The following is a 23,214-nucleotide window of genomic DNA, read 5'->3' as shown; positions in this document are numbered from 1 at the left end:
TGCTTTAGAACCCTGCAGTGAAAACTTTTCAATAAAACGCTTTCTTTCAGGTTTCTAGGATGTCTCGTGACTGCACACATACTTTCTGTGAAGGGAGGTGACAGCATTTTATGAGGAACGAGTGTTTCTAAGTAACTTATTCAAGCACCCTGAGACCACTCTGCCTGCTGCCTCCCCGTGCTCAGCCCCTGTGGGGTCTGGGCTCCTCACCGCCTACTGTTGCTGGTGTCCTTGCCTTCAGTACAACGCTAGTTTCCTCTGGGCTCCCAGGAGAACTGGCCACTTGCTCAGTTGCTTTCCAGCTTCCAGAATGTCAGCATCTCTCACCTCACTCTCCTGTTCCTATCTTCTTGACCTCGTGGATTTACACTTTTAAAAATATCTTTACTGGAGTTTTAGGGAAATTTTTGGAAGAGAGCAAAGTACATGTGTGCAACTGCCGCGAGTCTGTTATTTTCTTAAATCTTTCTGTTTCAAGTAACTTAACTAACAGTTGGCACTGGTTCTAGCATGGAAAGCGTATTTGCTGATGATAGTGAAATTCAGGTCTGTAATTAGAGCGGCAGGGAGGCTTCTTGTGTTAGATTAGAATATAAAAGAAACATGTCACAATTCACATTAATATTTGTTTTCCTTCATGTGCTGCCTTTTTATATGGGGAATGATTCCAGCATGACATAAAAGTATGCATAGCAGTATTTCTCAAAACCATGACTTTGTGGTTTTATTTGGACCAAATATTTTTAGGCAACTTTGTCATGTCTCTTCAAATAATCTTGACTGTCATCTGCTAAATTCCTGGTAGAAAGGGATACAGGTCACTGATTGTCAGCAAAAAGCTAGGAAGAAAAGAAATGATCAGATATATTCATTGAATATAATCCCAGCTACTTAACTGCAGCCGGTTTATAGTCAGACATACAGTTATTTCCACTCTGAAGTACGGTTCTCCAGCCAATCTTGATAGAGACAAAGTTCGTATAGTCAGAGGTGTATAGCTCGCTGTATTGATTTAAGACACTTATATTGAAAAACTGGAAAAGAAGTGTAACAGCCCTGCTTTTTCTGGGCTTATCTCATTGTTCTTAGATCAGTTGGCAGTCTTGCGTCAGTGTGCTCACCAAATGCTAGTGGTGCAAGATGTTGCTGGTATCATCTTAGATAAGTCGAAAAGAATCAAGGAATTGGTTCAGTAAAATTTTATATGAAAGTAATATTCTTTAGTAAAATATTTGACTCTATAATTATAACATCCTTCTCCAAAAAGTTATTCCTAGTTCTTTCTACTTTTTAAAATATATACCTTGCAGACTAAATCATCATTTTATGCATAAAAACATCTAGGGAAATGGAATCAATCTATATATTAATAAAATAAGAAATGATGGATTTTTTTGGCTCCCAAACAAAAGTCTTCGTTTACACCAATCTCATCTCTTCACTAGCAGTCTCTGGTATCACAGCTTCAGTGGTCCCCTCAGAAACCTGTCCTGGTTTCCTAGTTCCTAATACAGCCTTGGTCTCTCTGCCTGGCTGAGGGCCCTTCCCAGCCTTGTCCAGCCAGCATGTTTCCTTCTGTCCCCAGGTCCTGCTTTCCATTCTGATTGGGATTGCTTCCTTACGGCCTCACAGATAAGCCACACTCAGTGTCACCTTTCCCAGCACCTGCACACACCTGATTGCCCTGCCCCTTTCTGTCTGCAAATCAGTCACCTCACCCTCCATGAAGCCCCTTGAGTATTTCTGTCCTCAAGTTCCTCTTGAAGCTATAGGATACTCCATTCATCAGCAACATGCAGCCTCACACATTGTATACTGTAACCTATATTGTACCCTAAAAGGACAGTGTCTGAACCTCCTCTGTGTGACTGGTTGAGCAAAGTGAAAGGCACTCTGAACTGAAGGGGAAGTCCTGGCAGCTGGCACTGGTTTGGCCACAGCCAGTACTTCCATTTCTCACCTAAAATGAGACCTCTGATGTCCCTTCCCTGGAATCTCCAACTCAAACACTCTTCCCAAGAGCTTGTATGACTTTGTCAATGGGAGGCATCGCTGGGACGCCATCCCAAGCCCTTGTGGGTATCCGCAGGCACGGAGGCGGTGAGGCGGTATGGTCAAGAGACAGGCCTGATTCACTTTCCGGACCCACGACCCCGTGTGACCTTGTCGCTTTCACTCCCTGCTCTAGATTCCTCATCTGTAAAGTAAGGAGATTCCTACTTTACAGGATTTTGAAGATGAGGCATTTGTTTCATACTCAGCACGGGGCTTGCGTGTATACTAAGTGCTCGGTAAATGCAGATGATGGCTGTTAATGTGGGACTTGTGCGACTTTTGAAATATACCACAAATATGTATGTATCTTTGAAACACTGTTCCGGAGCAGCAACTAAAAAAAAATCTCACAAAATCTTTATAAACTTTTCTCTCTCATGGTGCAAGTTACTTAAAGAATTCATATCCAGGTGAAATTCTATTAGTGGGTTCCACATTTTCTTGCTGCATTGAAACTTTTCTAGATTCTGCTTGAAGTAAAAGCTCTTACAACTTTTTTCAAAAGCAATACATAGATTTTTATTGTGTTTGCATCTGTGTTAGTAGGTTTTCATTCCTGTAGCCACTCTTACATTAAAATGAAAAATATGGTTTCATTCGTGATTCCATTCCTCTAAGATTAAATGAAAAAGTATGAATGCTGGGTCAGCAGTCCTAAGATTGACGTATCCACGCAGGGGGCAGGTGGTGATTAGTCCCCCAGAATTTCACAGCAGACCCCTGCTAGTGATAAGAGAAGTAAAACGGGGAGTTACTTCAGCCCAGCACATGGATTCTCGGTGTTTCTGCGAGTATGTGAGTGTGTGCTGATACACTGACTGCCAGCCTGGTGCTCAGGAGGTATCCTTTGCCCTGTGGCGTGATCTGGAGAGGCAGTGGAGACAAACCCAAGCTGACTGTTGCCTCGTTGGAGCCGTTACAAGTGGTGGTGACGTTATTGACTTCCCATGACCAGCATCAGTGAACATGATGATAAAGAAGGACCCATGTGTGAGGACCCGTTGGACTTTCACTGGCCCTCAGGTTGCCAGAGGGCAGCAATTGAAACCTCCCTCCATTTTTTACCAGAGTTCAGGTTCTGCCGGCCCCTCTCTGTGTTGGCTTCCTGTTGGCTTCAAGCCGTCTCCAGGTCAGCCCAGCGCATTGTTGGAGAGGGGTCATTGGTTTTGTAGCATCATTGAAGGCAGCACCACCTCACGTTCTAAGAGAACCAAGAGTTACAGTTCTAGCCTGCACAGCTAAGCCCTGGCCACTTTTAAAGTTTAGTAATGCTGATGTTGAAGGGAAACTCATTACATTTAAACAAAAACAGATACTTTATAGTGGGCTTCCAGTTCAAAAGAAGGATTTTTCTAGCATCAGGTGTTCCCATTAATCACTGATGCTCTGACTCTACTTTTAGCTATCTCCTCAGGGTGACGTGCCTTGTGGAAAAACACAGCTCTCAAAGATGCATGCCCAGAGCAGCCAGGGAGAAAAAGGCCTTGAAATATCTGTAAGGACTAGAAACAAACTGAGGGGAGCCCTGCAAAGCGCCTTGCAAGGAAGGGGGCCTGGGAGCATTTCTGTTACAGAAAGTCTGATCTGACAACCCAGGAGGCCACACTGACCAGGCAGCTCCAGAGGGTAGAGGCGGGACTAAGGGCCAAAAGTACTGAGCCGTGGGGCGGGTTTCAGCCCTGTGGGAGAACTCCTGTTCCTTCCTCCAAAGAGCTGTAATCACAAGTCACCATGGGTGGAAGGGCTCCTGCCAGACGGATAGGCCCAGCCCAGCCCTGCTTTCAGGTTCTCTCTTTAAATAACAAGTTTGTCCTGAAATAAAACATTGGCCCTCCTAATAAAATAATGCAAGGGAAAAGATTTTAAAGTTTATGTATTGATTTGGAGGGGAGCTTATTTAGCCAATTGGCAAAAAATTTCAACTGGTAAGTGTTAGTAGTGTATAAATGTAGTGATTCAGCCTATTAAGCTTCCAGAAAAATGTTATTTCTATTCAGACTATGTTTTTGCCAATCTGCAGTATAACTCCAGCTTGAAACACTTGAGAGCTTATATCTTTAAAAAAGAAACAAAAAACAAAAAGCTTTCTTGCCAGGCTAAAGGGAGAACAATGTATTGTCTTGGTGGCTGCTTTGTACATTCATAAACAGAGGCTTTGATTAATATGCGGTAGTGTTTGCTACTTAGATCTTTTGTAGATAGAACCAGGAAAGTAATTAAGAAGTTGGACACGTGCCAATTTACATATGGGGCTCATTTAGAAAATTATAGCTAGTGTTGGTATGCCAAACGATTAGTGGGTGTTTAAAAAAGCGGGAAAGAGGAAGAAACGGAAAACAAAGGAGGAAAGGGCAGGGGTTTATTTGCCTGCAGCCAATAGGCAACACGCCCTTACTCTTTTGGCTGACTTTCAAAAAAGCCCCCCAAAATGAAACAGTGGAAAAGCGGCTCTGGTGCTGCTGTAACTGGGTCCTGAAGTGAAAATGGTTGCGACAACTGAAAGAATTTTAAGAAGCGGGAAGATCGGTTTAGCGTCAGCTGCAATTAGATAATCAAAGCTCTCAAATCCTCTCCGCGGATGCCTTCCCCCCACCCCTCCCGTTGAGGGGGCGATCGGCTGCCTCCCGGGGCGGGAAGGGCCACGCCAGCCCCTGCCCCGTGGGCGCCTGCAGGTCGCCGGGCGCAGCCCGCGCGGAGCCTCCCGGCGGCGACAGCAGGCGGCCCGGGGCGCGCGGCGACGGGGTGGAGCTGGGGCCCGGGCGGCCGGCGCGCGAGGTAGCGGCCCCCCTCCGCAGGTACCTCTGCCCACGCGGGGCCGGCAGCGGCGGCTTCTCCCGGGCCTCGGCCAGGGCGCCCCGGGCGTAGGATGCCGCCCGGCCGCCGGGCGCAGAGCCGCTCCGGGGCCCGACCCCGGAGCACGCAGCCTGGTTTTGCTGCCGTTTTGAAGAACGAGGCAATGCGCTTTTTCTTCTGGACGCTTTAGTTATTGTTGTCAGTAAATGTTTCACTCGGTTCCGCATTTCATAACGGACAGAAGCGGACGGATGAGCTGGCTCGGAGTCTGTCCGGGGCTGGAATTCGGAGCTCGAGCACCTTCTCCACGCTTTTTTGCGCACAGCCCAGGCAGCGGGGAGGGCGGCGGCTTCCGGCCTCAAAAGCTGAGAAGAGTGGTTTCGCTGATCCCGCCCCTGGAAACCCAGTGGCGAGGAATTCGTGTTATCAGTATGCGTAGTACACGTGTGTTTTCAACTATGGAAAGCATTTGGAATTACTTTTATAATGTATAGTTTATTATTGTGTCATTTCAGTTAAAAGGACTGGGGTGAGAAAGAATGAATTACGTTATGCTTGGCAGAGTTAGCACTAATGAAGCATTCCTCTCACTTCTGAGTAAAACTTGTCCACACATCCCTATCTGATTAATTTGATACCTAATTAAAATTTTGCTTAGTGTAGCTTTAGGAAGCTCTTTGTTAAATTCTTTCTCTTGAAAATGTTATCTTTATATGGTAACAGTTTGGAATTTAAGAAAAGAAGAAAGCTTTTCTTTTTAAACCACGCTGTTGTGTAATCCTTTTAATCACTTAAGACAGTTTGTTACTTAGATTTTTATAGACACCTATTTTTAGAACGTGTGAACCATTGAAACAGAGGGGAAAAAAAAGAATTTAACATTATACAAAACTTCATTACCTTTTTCTTTTTAAAGACTTTTTTTAGTGGAAATAGTTTGGTAATAGAATGTTGTAATGGAAGGAGCACTAGAATTTTATCCTGAAGATACGCGTTTTGGTTCAATCCTTGCTGGTTATTGGTTGTAACACCTTTTCCAAATCTGGCCTCTGAGACTCTGTTTCCCCATCTGTAAAATAGATGTAATTTGTAAGGTTCAGTTAATTTAATGTGTGTGGCAATACTTGGAACTTCAAAGTGCTATGAAATATGTGATATTTTAGGAATATGAAGACTTATTTATAAACTCTCTCAAATTTGCTGTGTAGCAGATACATGGCTTTTAGCCTTTTAAAGTTCCTGGGCTTATACAGGAGAGTCCAGAATAACCAACCTACAAGAGAATTCAGTCTCTGTTTATTTCAGAGCTTTCATTCATTTCAAAATGACTGCTCCCAGAAGTCAGTCATTTCACAGATTTCTTTCACATAGTCTTTTAGACTATAACTAAACGATAGATTTTTGAATTGGTAACACAGTCAAGACTTTGGTTTATGAAAGCCATGTTATTCAGATATTTTTGAAGTCATAAAATCTCCCAAGAAGAATGGTGTACTTTAAACGTAAAGAGAATAATAGTCTTAAAAATGTAAAATATTTTCATTGGGGGATAAATTCTAGTGTCAGAATATGTTGTGGTGGCAGTGGTGGTGATGGGATAGTGCTCCTACTGCTGCAATGATGGTGGTGGTGGTGGAGGTGATACAGCTGGTGATATGCTGGTGATGATGGTGATGAGGATGAGGACGGGCAGGAGAGGAGAGACCTTTAGGGGCTCCCCAGAACCGAACTAATCAAACTGTGCTCCTCGGAGACCCACAGGAGACTTTAAAGGAGACTGGGGAAAGGATGGGGGGGAGTGGGGAAAGCCTAATTTTTCCAAAATGGCTTTAGGTTTAACTCCTTCGTGTGCTGGGGAAATAGGTTCTGCTGTTTGTTTTCTGTTGTTTGGTTTTTACTGCTGCACTAAGAGGACAGTGGTGAGTGGTATTTTCGAATCCGCTTAAGTTGTAAGTCTAGATTTGAAAACCATAAATATGGTGTGAAAATCGTAACTTTCTGCTTTCTAGTTTTCAAGTCCTTTCCAGCTTTTAAATGTGTTTTTGTGCTCAAACTATTTTTTTAATATTAAAGTAAATAGGACACAGTTGATTCCCATTTTAAAACTTTTTGAGAAGGAACACATGAGAAAACAAGATGAAGTGAAAGAAGGAAAATAAAAACTAAAGCAAGGAGTGACACCTTTGTGCATCCCGCCTGTCTCGACACAGAACGTTCTTTGAGAGAAGACTATGTCTTGTTCATCTGTGCAGTGTTTGTAAGCGTGTCACCAGGGCTGTTGAACATGCATGTTAAGCAGAATATGAACTGTCATCAGGGAACTCATCTAAGGACCCTGTGACTCGAGTCACACAGGGCAGGCTGAGCACAGGGGCCCAAACTGTGGGAACAGAGGATTCTGTAAAGAAAGCTCCTGGGGCACTGAGAATGTACCAGAACTGGGAACTAAGAGTAAAGCCAAAAAATCAAATTGTAGAACCATGGCACAGAGTAATTTTTACCATTTATCCTTAGCTTTTTGGTTTTTACGTATTTAGTGTTCATTTTGATCCTAGCAGCACCCCCAGAAGTGCTATTTTCTTGGAAAAATCAGTATATCATTTTGGTGTTCTTGAAGTTTCATTACAATGAAAGACATCATAATATTTGTCTCTTTCATTTTTTTTCCTTATCCACTGTTTTCATTACAACTAAAAACATTTTAAGTAGAAAAATATTTTCAGTGGCTTACACAGTAATAACACTTAGATAAATGTATATAGCAAACTACCTTGTTAGCCTCATTTTAAGCCCCTCCAAATAGTTCCATATATAAGGGTGGCCGTCTTTGCAAGCTTAGGACAGAAGCCCTCACCTGAAAGTGGGCTTGAGCTGTTCCATGCATTGGTGAGAAGTGAGCCTCTCCTTTAGGTTCCTTTAGTAGCAGTGACACCCTGTCCTTTACCACTTCTGTGCCAAAACACAGGTGTAAGTTCCCCTTCAGTAAAACACTCTTACAGTTGGTGTTTGGGGGATTTTTTTTTTCTTTTTTTTTCTGCCACGCTTGTGTGATCTTAGTTCCCTGACCAGGGACTGAACCCAGGGCCACCGCAGTGAAAGCACAGAGTCCTAACCACTGGACTGCCTGGGAATTCCCTGGGGGACATTTGCTCTCATGCCTTTACCTCCTTCCCTCTTGTATCTCCCCTCTTCTAGCCTTCTCTCTCTCTCATCTCCCTTCCCACCACCTGTTCCAAAACGTTTAGCTCGCTTCTGACTTAGGAGCACTGGTCCCCTGGCGTGCACCACTTGCAGCACATTCTTGCCCTTGAGAAAAGTGTCCTGTTGAGTGGATGACAGCACATAGGTTCCCCAGTGCTCATTGGATGTGCCCCCACTTGATCCAGCTGCTGAAGCAGATGGTGGAGAGGAGCGAAGAGGAGAGAAGAGTGGCAGTCATGGCATTTTAAGGAGCTGAATGAAGCACCCGCAAGGATGCTGAACTGCACACTTACATCTGAGCTTCTGACTTGCTTCTCTCAGGACCATGGATGGATCCGCTCGGAGGTCTTGAAGGCGCCGGGACTCAATATGTCTGGATCTTAGTCCTCATCTCCCTTTCTTCTACCCGTCCCAGAACTGCTCTTACTCCAGTGTTCCCTGTAGTGTTCCCTATTGTAGTTTAATGTAGTTCCCTGTGCTATACAGTAGGTCCATGTTGTTTATTTTATATATAGTAGTATGTATCTTTTAATCCCAAACTCCTGATTTACCCCTCCCCCCATTCCCCTTTGATAACTTTGTTTGTTTTCTATGTCTGTGAGTCTGTTTCTATTTTGTAAATAAGTTCATTTATATCATTTTTTTAGATCTCACATGTAAGTGATATCATGTGGTATCTTCTTCATCCATTCACCCTTCAGTGGACATTTCAGTTGCTTCCATGTCTTGCCTGTTCTAATTGTGCTGCCATGAACATTGGGATGCATGTATCATTTTGAATTAAAGTTTCCTCCAGATATATGCCCAGGAGTGGGATTGCTGGATCATATGGTAGCTCTATTTTTAGTTTTTTAGGGAACAGCCATACGGTTCTCCACAGTAGTTGTGCCAATTTATATTTTCACCAGCAGTGTAGGAGGGTTCCCCTTTCTCCAGCATTTATTATTTGTAGACTTTTCAATGATGGCCATCTGACCAGTGTGAGGTGGTAGCTCGTAGTTTTGGTGTTAAGAACCTTTTGAAGTGTGTAGGTAGACATTTGTGATCTGCTGGATGTCCATTTGGAAAGACCATTCTGCACACTCCTGAGAAGAGACTGGAGAGGAGCAGGAACGGGTCTGGGGGAGACCATTAGAATCCAGTCGTAGTAAGTGGGAGTGTCTTTAGAGACTTCAGTGTGTAAACACACAGGCGAGACTTCACCCTGCCCTCTGTTGTCTCGGGTGCTGGGGCTCCTGCCTCGCCAGTGTTGAACTTGCTCTGCCCTCCTTGAGCTCTTCCTCTCCACCATGGGGAAGGACTGGGCGCTGGAACTTGGTCACTGTGGGGACCGTTCCTTCAGAAGACACACACACTTGTTAGAAACAGCCCAGGCTGCATGGCGCCTCTGCAGACCCTCTGTACACCTTTGTGTATGTGTATTTTTTTTACCTGATGACTAATATTTTTCTTGAAATTTGGGGTTTTTTTTAATTTATATGAATGAAAACAGTCCTTTGTCTCACAGGATTGTCTCCTTAATTCCCATGTTAGCCTTTGGTCTTTGGCCTTTCGTCACTCTTGTAAAGCTCTAAAGGGTAAAGGACTATCCGTGAAAGTACAGAATTCAGGTATTTGTCAGCATATTGACTTAGTGTTTTTCACTTAATCTTTCTCCTTGTTTTCTATCTCCCCTTTCCAGGCTTAGTTACTGTATTTTTTTTTTTTTTTTTTTTTTTTTCTCTTTTGGCTGCACCGCAGAGCTTGTGGGATCTTAGTTCCCTGACGAGGGGTTGAACCTGGGCCCTCGGCAGTGAGCGTGTGGAGTCCTAACCACTAGACCACCAGGGAACTCCCTAGTTACTGTATTAATTTCATTACTTGCCTTACCCTCTCTCTGCTTCATATAGAAGTTTATAAATGACTTTACCTTGTAAACTATTGTGTAGAATGTTACATAGCTCAAAATGTAAATATCTAGATTTATTTTTCTCACAAGCAACAACATTGCCCCTACATTTTATCATCTCATAATGTCAGAAATTAAATAATATTTCTTATTTACAGTTTTATGTTTTGATTATAAATATTTGTAGAAAATTCTGAAACAAAACCATCTGAGTAGGAGGATGGCATATGTTGAAATTGTTTTACATTATTTATTGAAAACTCATTGGGTTTTATGGTTTTTTTATCTGCAGTAGTTCTTTGTCTTTGTTCATTTTAAACAGAATAAATCAGTTTGATTATAAAAATGTCTTTGCTTTACATGTGAAAAGATACTCAACATTACTAATCATTAAGGAGGTGCAAATCAAAACCAAAGTGAAATACCACTTCGCACCCATTAGGACGGCTGTTATTCAAAAACCAGGATGTAGCAGGTGTTGGCAGCCCTGGTGTATTGCTGGTACAGTGTTTCATTTTGGGTTGGGGGTAGTGGTGATGGTTGCACAATATGGATGTACTTAACGCTGCTGAATTATATACTCAAAAAGGGTTAAAATGGAAACTTGTATTGTATACACTTTACCAGAAAAAGATCTTTGCTCCAGTATTGTAGTAGAGATTGACAGTGTCAAATATGTTGCTTGGTATTTTTGTGTGTGATTCTCATATGGTATATATAAGCTCTGGGTTGTAAATTTTAGAGCAAGACCCTTAGGGATTATGTGGTTAGTTCATTCACTGTCTTTGTAGAGCTGAGACATGACTTCAGATTGTTCAACTAATTGGTGGCTTTAGCTAAAACTCCTATTTGGTTCTACACATTGATACTTTTGTTTGTCCAAGAAACGTTTATTGGTTGCCTACTGCGTGGCAAGCATTGTGGATGTAAAGCCTTGCTAAGCCAGGCTGGGCACCTCCTGCTCGTGGGGGCTGGTTGCAGTGAGTGCTGTCCTAGTCAAGAGGTGGGTGGCCTGCCTTTGGGTGAACCTTGCCCCTGCAGAGGCAAGACCGAGGGAGAGTGAGCTGTGGGAAGTTTGCTGACAAAACGTGCTCGTCTCTGTTTTTTTAACTCAGTCTTATTTTCAGTATTAAATGATGAGGGCTCATCGATCTCTTTAGACTCGTTATCCTGTAAGCTAGTTTTTATGGTACAGGCAAAACCAACAGGAGAAATTGTCATAAACCAGGGCTGCAGAGCCAACCCCTAATATAAGTATTTGGCAGTAAAAAACTGTTGTTTTGTGGTAATTGAGATACTTAAAGTTTTCTGTTGCCTGCCTTCATTTCCCCTTTGTAGTTTTCACCTGGAATTACCTGCCTACTTTTTGGTTTTTTTTTTCTTTTAATCTGCCTACTTTTGAAAAAAAACATTTATTTTCGTAAGAATAAAAACCTCTTACAAGTGACACAATTGATTTTTCCTTTTTTTTTCTGACTGCGCCCTGCGGCATATAGGATCTTAGTTCCCTGACCAGGGATCAAACCCATGCCCCCTGCACTGGGGACACAGAGTCTTAACCACTGGACTGCCAAGGAAGTCCCTACCTGCCTACTTTAGAATCACCCAGCCCATCATTCTAAATTCATTACATTCCTTTTAAATAAGGCAACAAAAATCATTGGTTTGGGGCTTTTTAAGGTTGAAGTTAGTGTGTTCTTTCTAGTGATAGAGACAATTCTCTGCATACTTCCTCTTGTCTTCTTTTACCTCCATCAAACTGTAAGAGATTTGGAGGGGGAACCCAGTTTTACTGTCCATGAGTAAGATTTCTCTTGTTAAAATTAATTTGCAGAGAACATAATAATGAAAAGGTTCTAAAAGAGAAGAAATATTTAATTGCAATTATCTGTATATCGTACTATTTAAAGAAGCTGTCAAGGATTTCTAAATTCTGTGAGGTTTTATGTATAGGTTAAATTACTTTTTTATATTACTTTTACTTTATTTTTGAGTACTGCATACTTCGAATAAAGTCTGTTGGAAAATTTTCTTTGCAGTGTAAGTTTGATTGCAATGTTAGAAGTACTCAAAAAATCAGGAAATTATAGGAGATAAAATACAGATACCAAATACTGGATTCTTTTAAAGCATCATAAGGGTGAAATGATATAAATACTATAGAAGATATCGTATAAAGTTATTCTGGGGACCTCCACAAAGAAACAACTAAATTAAGGAAATAGAAAGCAAAGGTAGAAGGAATCCATAGAGATCTGAGAAGATACCGGATGTAGGGCTAAGGATATTTTTCATTAATGCACAGGAAACCAGGATAAACCGTAATTGCTGGTAATAACAGATAAAGTAGTATCAATGTAAGTAAATGGTTCTAACTCTTGTACCCTTGATAACATGAGATATCATTTTCTAAAACCTCCTCTCTCTCTCTCACTCCGTCCCCCTCCTCCAAAATATTGGTTCTGTTATATGATTCTGCAGTGCATTTTTAATTCTTTTCTACCAAATGAGCTGTGCAGCCTCCATCTAATACTCATTAGAGGTCTTGAAAAGAACTACAGATTGCACTCAAGCGTCCATGCAAGCTTGGTGTTGTAGCCAGCGTTTCCCAGAGGCTGAGAATTCACAGCATTCACAGTTGCACAGTCACGTAGATTCCAGACTGCTTCCAGTTAAGCCAGTTTCTCTACTGCAGATGCTTTCGACGACGCGCGTGTGCTAATGTGCCTTGTGAGTGTTCTCAACAGTATGGTGTCGTGGTAAGAATTAATGTAATTTCAGAAGCATTAACTTTTTTGAACGGGAGCTACTTAGAAGACAAATAACTTTTTTCTTGAGGTCATTTTTTAGTATTTGTCGCTCAGAATTGAAAACTCAAAATAAAGAGCTTTCCCCAAAGACTAGTGTTAAGAATTGACTCGCTGACAAGCAGGAGGACGATCTGACTCTGAACTTGTTTCGTCTTTTCCAGATCTCAGCCACAGCGGACTGGTGGAGCATTATGAAAGTTCCCACTGGGGACAGCAGCCCACGTACAGAAGCGAAGCCAGCTGCGGCTGGGATAAAGTGATAATAGACAGGACTGATAAGGAGGCGTGGCCTTCCATCACGGGAACAGAGACTGAATCTGCCTCAGAATGTGCGACAGACACTGACTCTGCCTCCAACTGTGGCTCAGAGAGCAGTAGCATGGCTACAGGGAGCGCCCAGGGCAGCTTCACTGGACATACCAAGAAGACGAACGGCAATAATGGCACCAACGGCGCACTCGTCCAAAGCCCTTCTCATCAGAGTGCCCTTGGGGCGGGGGGAGCAAACGGTAATGGAAACGCTGCCCGAGTGTGGGGCGTAGCCTCGGGCTCCAGCTCCGGCCTGCCGCACTGCTCCCTCGGTGGTGGGGATGGAAAGATGGACAACATGATCGGAGATGGGAGAAGTCAGAACTGCTGGGGTGCTTCCAGCTCCAATGGTGGCATTAATCTTAACCTTAATCCCAACGCCAACCCAGCTGCCTGGCCTGTACTTGGACATGAAGGAACTGTGGCGACAGGCAACCCTTCCAGTATTTGCAGTCCAGTCAGTGCCATAGGTCAAAACATGGGCAACCAGAATGGGAACCCAGCAGGCACTTTAGGTGCTTGGGGAAACTTGCTGCCGCAAGAGAGCACAGAACCACAAACGTCCACTTCTCAGAATGTGTCTTTCAGCGTACAACCTCAGAACCTTAACACTGATGGACCAAATAACACTAACCCCCTGAACTCATCACCAAACCCTATCAATGCAGTGCAGACAAACGGACTGCCAAACTGGGGCATGGCTGTTGGTATGGGGGCCATCATCCCGCCCCACCTGCAAGGCCTTCCTGGTGCTAACGGATCATCAGTTTCTCAAGTCGGTGGGGGTGGTGGTGAAGGAATCAGCAGTTCTGTGTGGGGACTGTCCCCAGGTAACCCTGCCACAGGAAATAGCAATTCTGGGTTCAATCAGGGGAATGGCGACACTGTGAACTCAGCATTAAGCGCTAAGCAGAACGGCTCCAGCAGCGCTGTGCAGAAGGAGGGAAACGGAGGAAACGCATGGGATTCGGGACCTCCTGCGGGTCCTGGCATCCTCGCCTGGGGGCGGGGCGGTGGCAACAACGGCGGTGTTGGTAACAACCTCCATTCGGGAGCTTGGGGCCACCCCAGCCGAAGCACCTCTAACGGGGTGAACGGAGACTGGGGCAAGCCCCCAAACCAGCATTCCAGTAGTGACATCAGCGGGAAAGGATCTACAGGGTGGGAGAGTCCGAGTGTCGGCAGCCAGCATCCTGCCGCGCAGCCTGGCGGCGAACACGTGAACTCCTGGGCCAAGGCCGCGTCTTCTGGAACAACGGCAAGTGAAGGAAGCAGCGACGGTTCTGGCAGCCACAACGAGGGAAGCACTGCGAGGGAAGGAGCAGAAGGCCGAAGGCGAGACAAAGGGATTCTAGACCAAGGGCACATCCAATTGCCAAGGAACGATCTCGACCCCAGAGTTCTGTCTAATACTGGTTGGGGACAGACTCCAGTAAAGCAAAACACTGCCTGGGAATTTGAAGAGTCCCCAAGGTCTGAGAGAAAGAATGACAATGGGACGGAGGCCTGGGGCTGTGCAGCTACTCAGCCTTCAAACTCAGGGGGGAAGAACGATGGGTCCATCATGAACAGTACAAATACCTCTTCAGTATCGGGGTGGGTCAGCTCACCGCCTGCTGCTGCGCCAGCAAACACAGGTTGGGGAGATGGCAGCAGCAAAGCGCCAAACGGCCCCGGGGTTTGGGGGGACGCGATGAGCTCTACTGCTGGTAATAATGCTGCTGCTGCCAAGAGTGGCCACGCCTGGAGCGGGACCGTGAATCAGGAGGACAAGTCACCCACCTGGGGGGAGCCCCAGAAACCCAGGTCTCAGAACTGGGGGGATGGACACAAAGCGAGTCCGGCCTGGAGCGCAGGAGGGGGAGATTGGGCAGATCCGTCTTCTGTCCTCGGACACCTGGGGGATGGGAAAAAAAGTGGCTCTGGATGGGATGCTGATGGGAATCGATCAGGGTCTGGTTGGAATGAGGCTCCAAGGTCCGGGACCAGTGGCTGGGGCAATGGCACAAACGCGAAGGCGAATCCAGGGACAAGCTGGGGAGAGTCATTAAAACCCGGCCCCCAACAGAACTGGGCAAGCAAACCCCAAGACAGCAGCGCGAGTAACTGGGGAGGAGCCACTTCCGTTAAACAGGCAGGAACAGGCTGGATCGGGGGGCCAGTCCCTGTCAAACAGAAGGACAGCAGTGAGGCCACGGGCTGGGAAGAACCCTCCCCGCCATCCATTCGACGCAAAATGGAAATTGATGACGGTACCTCAGCTTGGGGCGACCCAAGCAACTACAACAATAAAACTGTAAACATGTGGGACAGAAACAACCCAGGCATCCAGAGCAGTGCCTCGGCCAGCACCACCGCCACCACCACCGCCACCACGAGCACCAACGCGAACGTGGCCGAGGCGCCCCCGGCGCACCAGGCCAGCGCCCAGCTGAACCGCTCGCCGCTGCTCGGTCCAGGTACGGGGGGGACTGTGTATTCCTTTAGAGGTAAAGAAAAAAAAAGTTATCCTCATTACATTCGCACGCATACTCGGCTAGTGTTTTTGTAGCAAGTGACATTAAACTGATTTTAGTGCCCTTCACCGTACAGTATCGTAATGAATATTATCTAGAGAGAAAAAATAAAGTAGGATTCTCTGATAGCTTTCGATTCAAGAAAAAAATATATTAAGCACTTTCAAAAGAAAGGAGAGGAAAGAAGAAATACGTCCTCTTCGGAAAGATTGGAGCCCATCATGTTAGTTTGTGTTTGGCTGTGCCACGCGGCATGCAGAATCTTAGCTCCCCAACCAGGGATGGAATCCGTGCCTCTTGGAGTGGAAGCTCGGAGGCTTAACCACTGGACCTCCAGGGAAGTCCCAAGTCTTCATTTCTTTCTGAGATAAACCAGTGGTTCTCAACCCCAGGGGCCTTTTGTTAGAATTACCCGCGAGCATGAGGGGTCGGGGGATACCAGTCTCAGAGATTGTTAGTGTCATTGGTCTGGAGGGAAACGCCTTCCACAAAGCTCCACAGGTGTTTCTAATGTGGTTAACAATGAAATAAAACCATTTTTGTAAAATGTGATGGCATTATACACTACATATCATGTTCTGATTTCAGGTGAAAAAAATGCTAAAATTAGACTAAAATCTGTGTTTTGAGTTCCTGCTTTGTGCAAGGCACTCTACTAGATACTGCAGTGGAAGAGAAGAGATGATTCAGACCAAAGCCTGCCCAAAGGGAGCGTGAATTGTGACCAAGAGAATAAACACGCAGCACGGACTGTGTACGAGAGAGAATTCAGTTCAGCTGGACTTTGTAACTATGTAACTAGCAAACTAACAGAAGCTCCCTATCTCTGACTTTCATATTGGTCCAGGGTCCAAAGGGTCTACCCAAGTGATGAGTGAGAACTGGGCTCCCAGGGTCAGGAGGCACCAGAAAGAGGATATCATCCAACTCAGGGTATTGTATTCAGGGCCTTCCCTCTCCTACACACTCACAAAGCAACTAGTGCCAGGGAGGCCCTGCCCCGCCCGGCGTACTTCTTTCCTGGTCACTCTGGGTACTGTGTCCTTAGACCGAGCCTCAGGCAGCCTCATCCAGTTTCTAGAATCATTCATTTTGCTTTGGGAAATACAAAGCAAGGCTTAATTTCTCTTCTCATGCCTCGGAATTCCAGACAACTGCATATGATTATCACGTCCCATCTGCCCATTCTCCAGGAAGTACATATTCCGAGCTCCAGCCGCTATTCCTCACAGTCCTGGTTGTAAATCCTTTTTGTCGTCATCTGGAAAAGCTATAGCTTGTGGGTCGTTGTGGCTAGAACTGATGTCGTTGCTTTAAGTATGGTTTAACCAGTGCAGAATTAGTTGAGACTAACCTCCCTCACTCCCATCACCGTACTCTTAATAATGCATTCTAAAAAAAAAAAAAAATGCATTGTAAATTCATTTTTTCTTCTTGAGTCATGTCACACTATTTTTCTTAAACTGAGCTTAAAATCTGAGGTCTTCTTGTTAAGGCCACTATGAGCCCTCCTCACTCAGGACTGTCTTTGTGCAGCTGGTGGTTTGATCCTAAGTGTAACACTTTGTTCCTGGTAAACTTGCGTTCAAGTCCCCCAGCCTACTGAGATCTTTTTGAACCCTAATTCTGTAATTAGCATATTAGTTATCCCTTCCAGTTTCCTGCCATTCCTAAATGTTAAAAACATGCCGTAAAGACAAGACTAAGGATAGAGTCCTTTCTCCATGGTCACTCACTCAGTCATCTTATATATGGAACCAAGTTTACATCCAGAACCCAACCTGCAAGGGAGTCTGCAGTGTAGGGTTTTTTTTTTTAACTTTGGGCCTCTATGATACAGGGAGGCTCATAGAAGACAGTGGAATGGACACTGAGTGCCTGTTGACTATCACATGCAGAGATTTGGGTTAAAAAGGAAAATGTGACCATTAGATGTCACTGAAACAGATGTGGGGAGAGACCCTATGTTGTGCCCCCACTGCCTCATGCCAGAGCTCCAGCACAGACCCAGCCGAGGCTGGCCGCTTCCATCTCTGTCCCCATCCAGCTCCTACCTCCATCCAGCTCCTACCTCCAAGCCTCCTCAGGCACATGGCATATGATCACCCAGCAAAGCCCTACAGTCTGTAAGTTTTCTCGTGCTCTCATACCCACCTGTATGAACGCTTCTAGAACTGGTACCTTTATCCTCTTATTTGGCATCCATTCACTCAGAATGCACTGTTGAACACCTCCTGTGTGCTGGATGTAACCGTGTAGAAGACAGAAGCTCTAGCCTTTTTGAACCTCCAGAAAGACAAGTATGCAGGCAGTTACAGAATGGGAATCAGGAAAGCACAGCGTATAGGATGGCACCTAACCAAGGGGTCAGAGGTGCGCAGATATTGTGTGATAGTGCAGAAGAGTGTTTCAGATAGAGGGACTGGTGCATAAGACCTGGAGGCAAGAGAGAAGGTGGCATATTTGAGGAACAAAAAGAACTTCAGAGTGGCTGGTGCTTGGGGTTAGTGGTGGGGGTGACGGGAAGGCCTTGCAGAGAGAAGAGACCAGGGCAAGAGCAGGCAGGTTCTTTTAGGCCATGTGAAGGAGCTGGGGTATATCCAGAGGTCTGGGAAGCCATTGAGAAAATTAAGCAGATTGAATGATCGACTTGTAGAATCAATTCAGCTGTAAAATGAAGAGGGGGCTAGTGGGAAGCTAAGCCAGAGAGGCGGAGCTGAGTTCAGCTGTGTTTGATGTGATGGGCGGCCTTGGTTGGAATAGTGACGGGGTGCAGGCGGAGACGGCAGCAAGACCTGAAAGCCATTTGGGTGTGGCAGCAAAGAGGGTTCAGAGCTCGGGCAGGTGGGCAGGTAATGGTGAGGTGCACTGACTTATTTGGGAACACAGCAGGAGGCACATGTCCCATGGAGGTGACGACAGAGGCTGGCTTTAGAAGACTGGGTCTCAGCCAGAGATGGGGCTGAAGGTACAGCTGTGAGAGAATGGCAGTGAGCAGAGGGGCAAGGTTGAGAGTAGAGATTTTGTATGAGATGATAGAGTTCTGAGCGTGTTTACAAGCTGACAGAAAGGAGCATGTGGAGAGAGAGATGGAGAGGAAGGAGAGCCCACATCCCGTCAGAGAGGGCACACCATCTGTGTTGCACAGGAGGCCAGCTGGCTGTGACCAGAGAGTGAGGGGCACCTTCTGGTGTTCTTTTTCCTCGGAGAGTATTGAGGACACCAGCCTGGGGGTGCAGGGGGTTGGAGCAGAGGTGTGAGCAGAGGCCAGGTGTGCATTGGCCCATGTAGAGAATGGACACAGCCAACCAGGGGCCCCCGAGGGGTTGCTAGGCAGTGTTCAGACCCAGAGATCACGGTTCCACAGTGGATGTACACGCATTTATTCCGCATGTGTTTTGGGGGACCTGCTAGGTGCCAGGCAGTGCTCTGGTTGCTGGGGATACAGCAGGGAGCAAAAACCGACAGAATCCCTGCCCCAGTGGGTGCGCCATCTAGCAACATAGGCCGAGGCTGCATGAGTTAGCATGTGTGTAGGTAGAATGCCAGGTGATAAGGGTGCTGTGGTGGGTGGAGTGGCTGCCAGCTTGCCTGGAGCAGCCTGGGCATGTGGGCAGCTGTTTGGTTTCCACTGCAAGCATTCGGCAGCTGGGGTGAAAGGAGAGCTCTCCTCCCTTCTGTGTTCAGTTCAGATACCACTGCCCCTCCGAAGCCTCGCCTGGCCCACCAGCTGGACGGGCTCCCTCCGCCTCCTCTCAGGTTCCCTAGCAACTCACTCTTACCTCTCCAGCCACCACATCAGGAGTTCTGTATGGAGGTGAGACTGTCTTAGCCTCTACATACGCTTCACTGTCACCAAACCGAAGTTCAAAAGCCTGGTGGTCCATGGGCTACACCTGGTCCCACAAATGTGCCTTTTGGGCCCACATCATTTATGTAAATCAACTTTTTTTTTTTATCTTTTTTGGCCACACTTGGTGGCTTGCCGGGTCTGAGTTCCCTGACCAGGGAATGAACCCAGGCCATGGCAGTGAAAGCCCAAAATCTGAACCACTGGGCCACCAGGGAACTCCCATGAATCAACATTTTTTAATGAGAATGTTTTATATAAAATTCCAGATACCTGGCCTCTTTTGGAAACCTGGAAGCTCTGACTGGATTTCCACGGCAGCGATGAACTAGCATGGCTTCCACTGGATAAGGCCTGTGCCTTCTAGGTTGTCACACTCCCCACCCAGCCCAGCACGGAGGCTTTGAGCAGTAGCTATTGGTCATCAAGCCTGTGCTGGTATGCTTCTTATGTGGGCCTGTTTACATTAACTGGCTGTCCCCCTGGAGTATTTGAATTGTGGTTCCTGTTTTTTACTAATATATAATTCACATTTCTAGGCACTTAAATTTGATAAAGTACTTGAGGAAATGAGGGGAAGCAAGAAGGAAGAAAGGTAATTGATGCCAAAAATGAAGGGATTTAAACATTAAGATATTGTCTGGTGGGAGAGGCCAGTAACATAAAATTCAGTGTTGTGGGTAGCATTATAATAACGGTGTACAAGAAGTACTCCGAGAAGAGCTGATAGTTAAAAATAGGTATCGTGTCCCACCCACCCAGGTCTTTCTTCTTGAAGTCCTCATTCCCGTGACTATGACTCCGGGGTCACAGTTTGAGCCCCCTCATCCCCTGCTCATTTTCTTCTGGAAAAACTCCAGCTGAAGTGTGCCCTGTGCCTGACCTCAGGGTCCTGGCGGTAAGCGTGGTCGGGCAGCACCGGGCGGCCACGAGCGGCCCATCTTCATGCATCATCTCATGTGGTCCTGACGGCCCCTGGGGCCTCATTTTAACAGAGGAATCCTAGGCAGTTAAATAGCTTACTGAGGGCTCACGTGGTGAGGAGGTGGTGAGGTCTCAGATGTGTAATAAATACCTTGCCTGCTGCCGCTTCTAAAATATTACATCCTTGACATCCCGCAGAGATTGGGACATCATTACGTACATTTGTGATTTTTTTTTTCCTCTTTAATATTTTACCCTTAGAATGTCCTCTTACTGGTTTTTAGTAGACAAAGAATGTGAGCTTTACCCTGGATAAAGGCATTCCTGTTTGTTTGGAAAGGCCAAAATCATTTTCTTGTATGTGAAGAATTATTTTTTTAACAAATTGCAGATAGTCTCACTGAACGTAGAAGAAGGAAAATGTGCTCCATTCTAGCACAGTAACTATTTCCACGTTCCTGTTCTCCCCTCTGGCCCTCAGGCCTTGCGTGCGTGTGTGATCTCTGTAGTCGTGGCGATAGTGTGAAACCAGTTGTGGATTTTATTTTACCACTTAACGGAGATGAACAGAAAGGAATTGTTTCCACGTACTGAGCCGTATGCAGAGACAGCGCACGCACAGTGTATCACACGGGGTGATGGGGTTAATCAGTCATTTTTTCATTGGTGACATTAGTCTCTTATTCTTCCATGACACAAGGTAGCCGCATTGAGACGCTATCCCTGCCCCACGTCACCCGTGCTACTCACATCTGTCCTGAACCGAGCGCTCGTTTGCAATGAGAGCAGAGTCCATCCCTCTCAGGAACCACAGATGATCTGAGGCTGTCACTGTCCCAGCGCGCAGGACCAGCTCTTCTTTGCACCACAGAAGGAGCAGTCACACCTTCCCCAGTGCCCTTCGTCGTGATGACAGGGTGCTGCTTCCTTTGGGCCCTCTCCGTACATTTTCAGGCACACAGCCCGTGGCCCTGCTGGTCAGGGATTGTGATACCCGGGCAGCTCCGATCAGAGATGGGAGCAGCAGTGACAGCACCCTCTAGGCAGTGGCTTAGCTGGTGGCTTGAACACTTGCCCAGCCTGGTGGTCACAGATCACTGAGATTCCCCCTCCAGATAAAGCCGCACACCTGACTATCTGATGAGGTTTCTGCTATTTACAGAGTGGGTCTTTTACAGATTCTGCAGTTTTGTTCTTGCCTTACACTGAGTTTACGTAACGTTCACTCATCTCAGAGTTTGGGTTTGACGTTGCTTTTCAGTTGTTGCCCATCACCACTTAAGGGTATTGATCTCTGTCTTGCAAGATACGGTTTCTCAATCACATAAGATTTTGTATGTGTCCAGTTCTGTAAAAGTAAATGCTACAGGACAATCATCTTTGTCCCATTCTTATTATATTAGTATTAATTAGTTTTCTGATGAGCTTGAGGAAAACTGATATTAATTTAGGAAATACAGTGTAGCTTCATAAACTGGATTATTTGGATCTGGTTCAAACCCATTCTGGAGCTGGAACACAGTACAGTAATAATCTAGAGAAATAACCCATGCCTGCCTTTTGATCAGAGATGGTAAGCTGCCCTTCTCAGTCCTCAGACTCAGGGGGTCTCACTGGCGGCGCAGGGTGTGAAGTGGTGTCAGCTGGCTCAGAGCAGGGCCTCTGCCGGGAGGCCTGGGGTGAGTCTGAGCCAGACCTGCAAGTGTAGCACCTACTTCTATTTCTGGGGAAGTGAAAGCAGATCCTGAAGTGCAGCCCATTTATCTCGTGCACTTAGAAGTAACTATTCTGGGATACTGCAAAATCCGTTTGCAGACACAGGAGAACATTGAATACTAATTAATAAAACATGTGATGAATAACTTATCTTCACAGTAAACTCTGAATCTAACGGTGAGATTAAGGGAGAACCTCCAGAGATGGTTTCTGTCACCCCTGCACTTTGTCAGGTTTCAGCAAGACTTGGATAGTTTGAGAGGGATTGGGAGGTGGTGAGGTGAGGGGTTAGAGGTCACTCTGCAGTTAATTTAGAGTCAAATGTGAAGGCCATTATAGGCTTGATCTGAGTGAAAACAGTGACACGGTGGGGTCATGATATCTTGCCTAGGGCTACGGCCTCCCAGGGTGGCTGGAAGTGAAATATTAGTGCCACACGTCATTCAGAAAACCAGAATACTGCTAATGTTGCTCTTATTCCAGAATGTTTTCTATCCATATCCTGCCTACCTGTCTACCTATCCTCAGCTCCTCGGAAATGTCTCTCGTCAGCCTTCTCCAGGCATTTAGCCGTGCCGGTGGTAATCCCTGTAGTTGTCTCATGAGGGTGGAGGAGGCTCCAGCCAGGAGCAGCCTTGCCTTTGCTTTGGATACTTACTCTAGTGATACCATATTTGCTTTACCATTTAGTTTTCTGGCACAAACATTATAACCAAAGGCAGAGCTTGTGAAAATTAATCATGGAAGAAGCATATCACCCATTCAATAAACCAAAACTTGGAAGAAATTGGATCTGGGAATCCTCTGCCCAGGCAGATAAAACATGTGTTGTTTCTCGAAGTCTCCTTAGAGCAGAAGGTAGAGAACATTGTCCTCCCTGAACAAGCCATCCCGTCCTAGAAGTTCACTTGCTCCTTTGTCATCTTTTGGGGTAAAAATGATACTCAAAAGTAGAGTTGCCTGGGGACTTCCCTGGCGGTCCAATGGTTAAGACTCCACGCTTCCACTGCAGGGGGCGTGGGTTTGAACCCTGGTCGGGAAACTAAGATCCCAACATGCTTCATGGTGTGGCCAAATAAATAAATAAAAATTTAGAAAGAAAAAAAAGTCACCTGCAGATGGAGTGAATCAGCAAGATGTTGTTAGAGTTTG

At 45.8% G+C, this 23,214-nt stretch overlaps 1 protein-coding gene across 10 annotated transcripts in view; it reads left to right on the top strand.

The window, feature by feature from the left end:
• TNRC6C (trinucleotide repeat containing adaptor 6C) overlaps positions 1–23,214 on the top strand; it is a 125,124-nt gene that overhangs the window by 62,419 nt on the left and 39,491 nt on the right. For 9 of the 10 annotated variants that reach the window (XM_057714112.1, XM_057714109.1, XM_057714114.1 and 6 more), the window contains one exon: positions 12,909–15,515. The exons of the other annotated variant lie outside the window; for it this stretch is intronic. In XM_057714112.1, the coding sequence (XP_057570095.1) occupies positions 12,909–15,515 (2,607 nt within the window). The remainder of the gene's footprint in view (positions 1–12,908; positions 15,516–23,214) is intronic. 10 annotated transcript variants of the gene reach the window in all.

Source organism: Hippopotamus amphibius, chromosome 17 (assembly GCF_030028045.1).
Source record: "Hippopotamus amphibius kiboko isolate mHipAmp2 chromosome 17, mHipAmp2.hap2, whole genome shotgun sequence".
NCBI classification, from domain to species: domain Eukaryota; kingdom Metazoa; phylum Chordata; class Mammalia; order Artiodactyla; family Hippopotamidae; genus Hippopotamus; species Hippopotamus amphibius.
The sequence above is the reverse complement of the archived record's forward strand: the minus strand, read 5'-3'. Positions and strand labels throughout refer to the sequence as shown.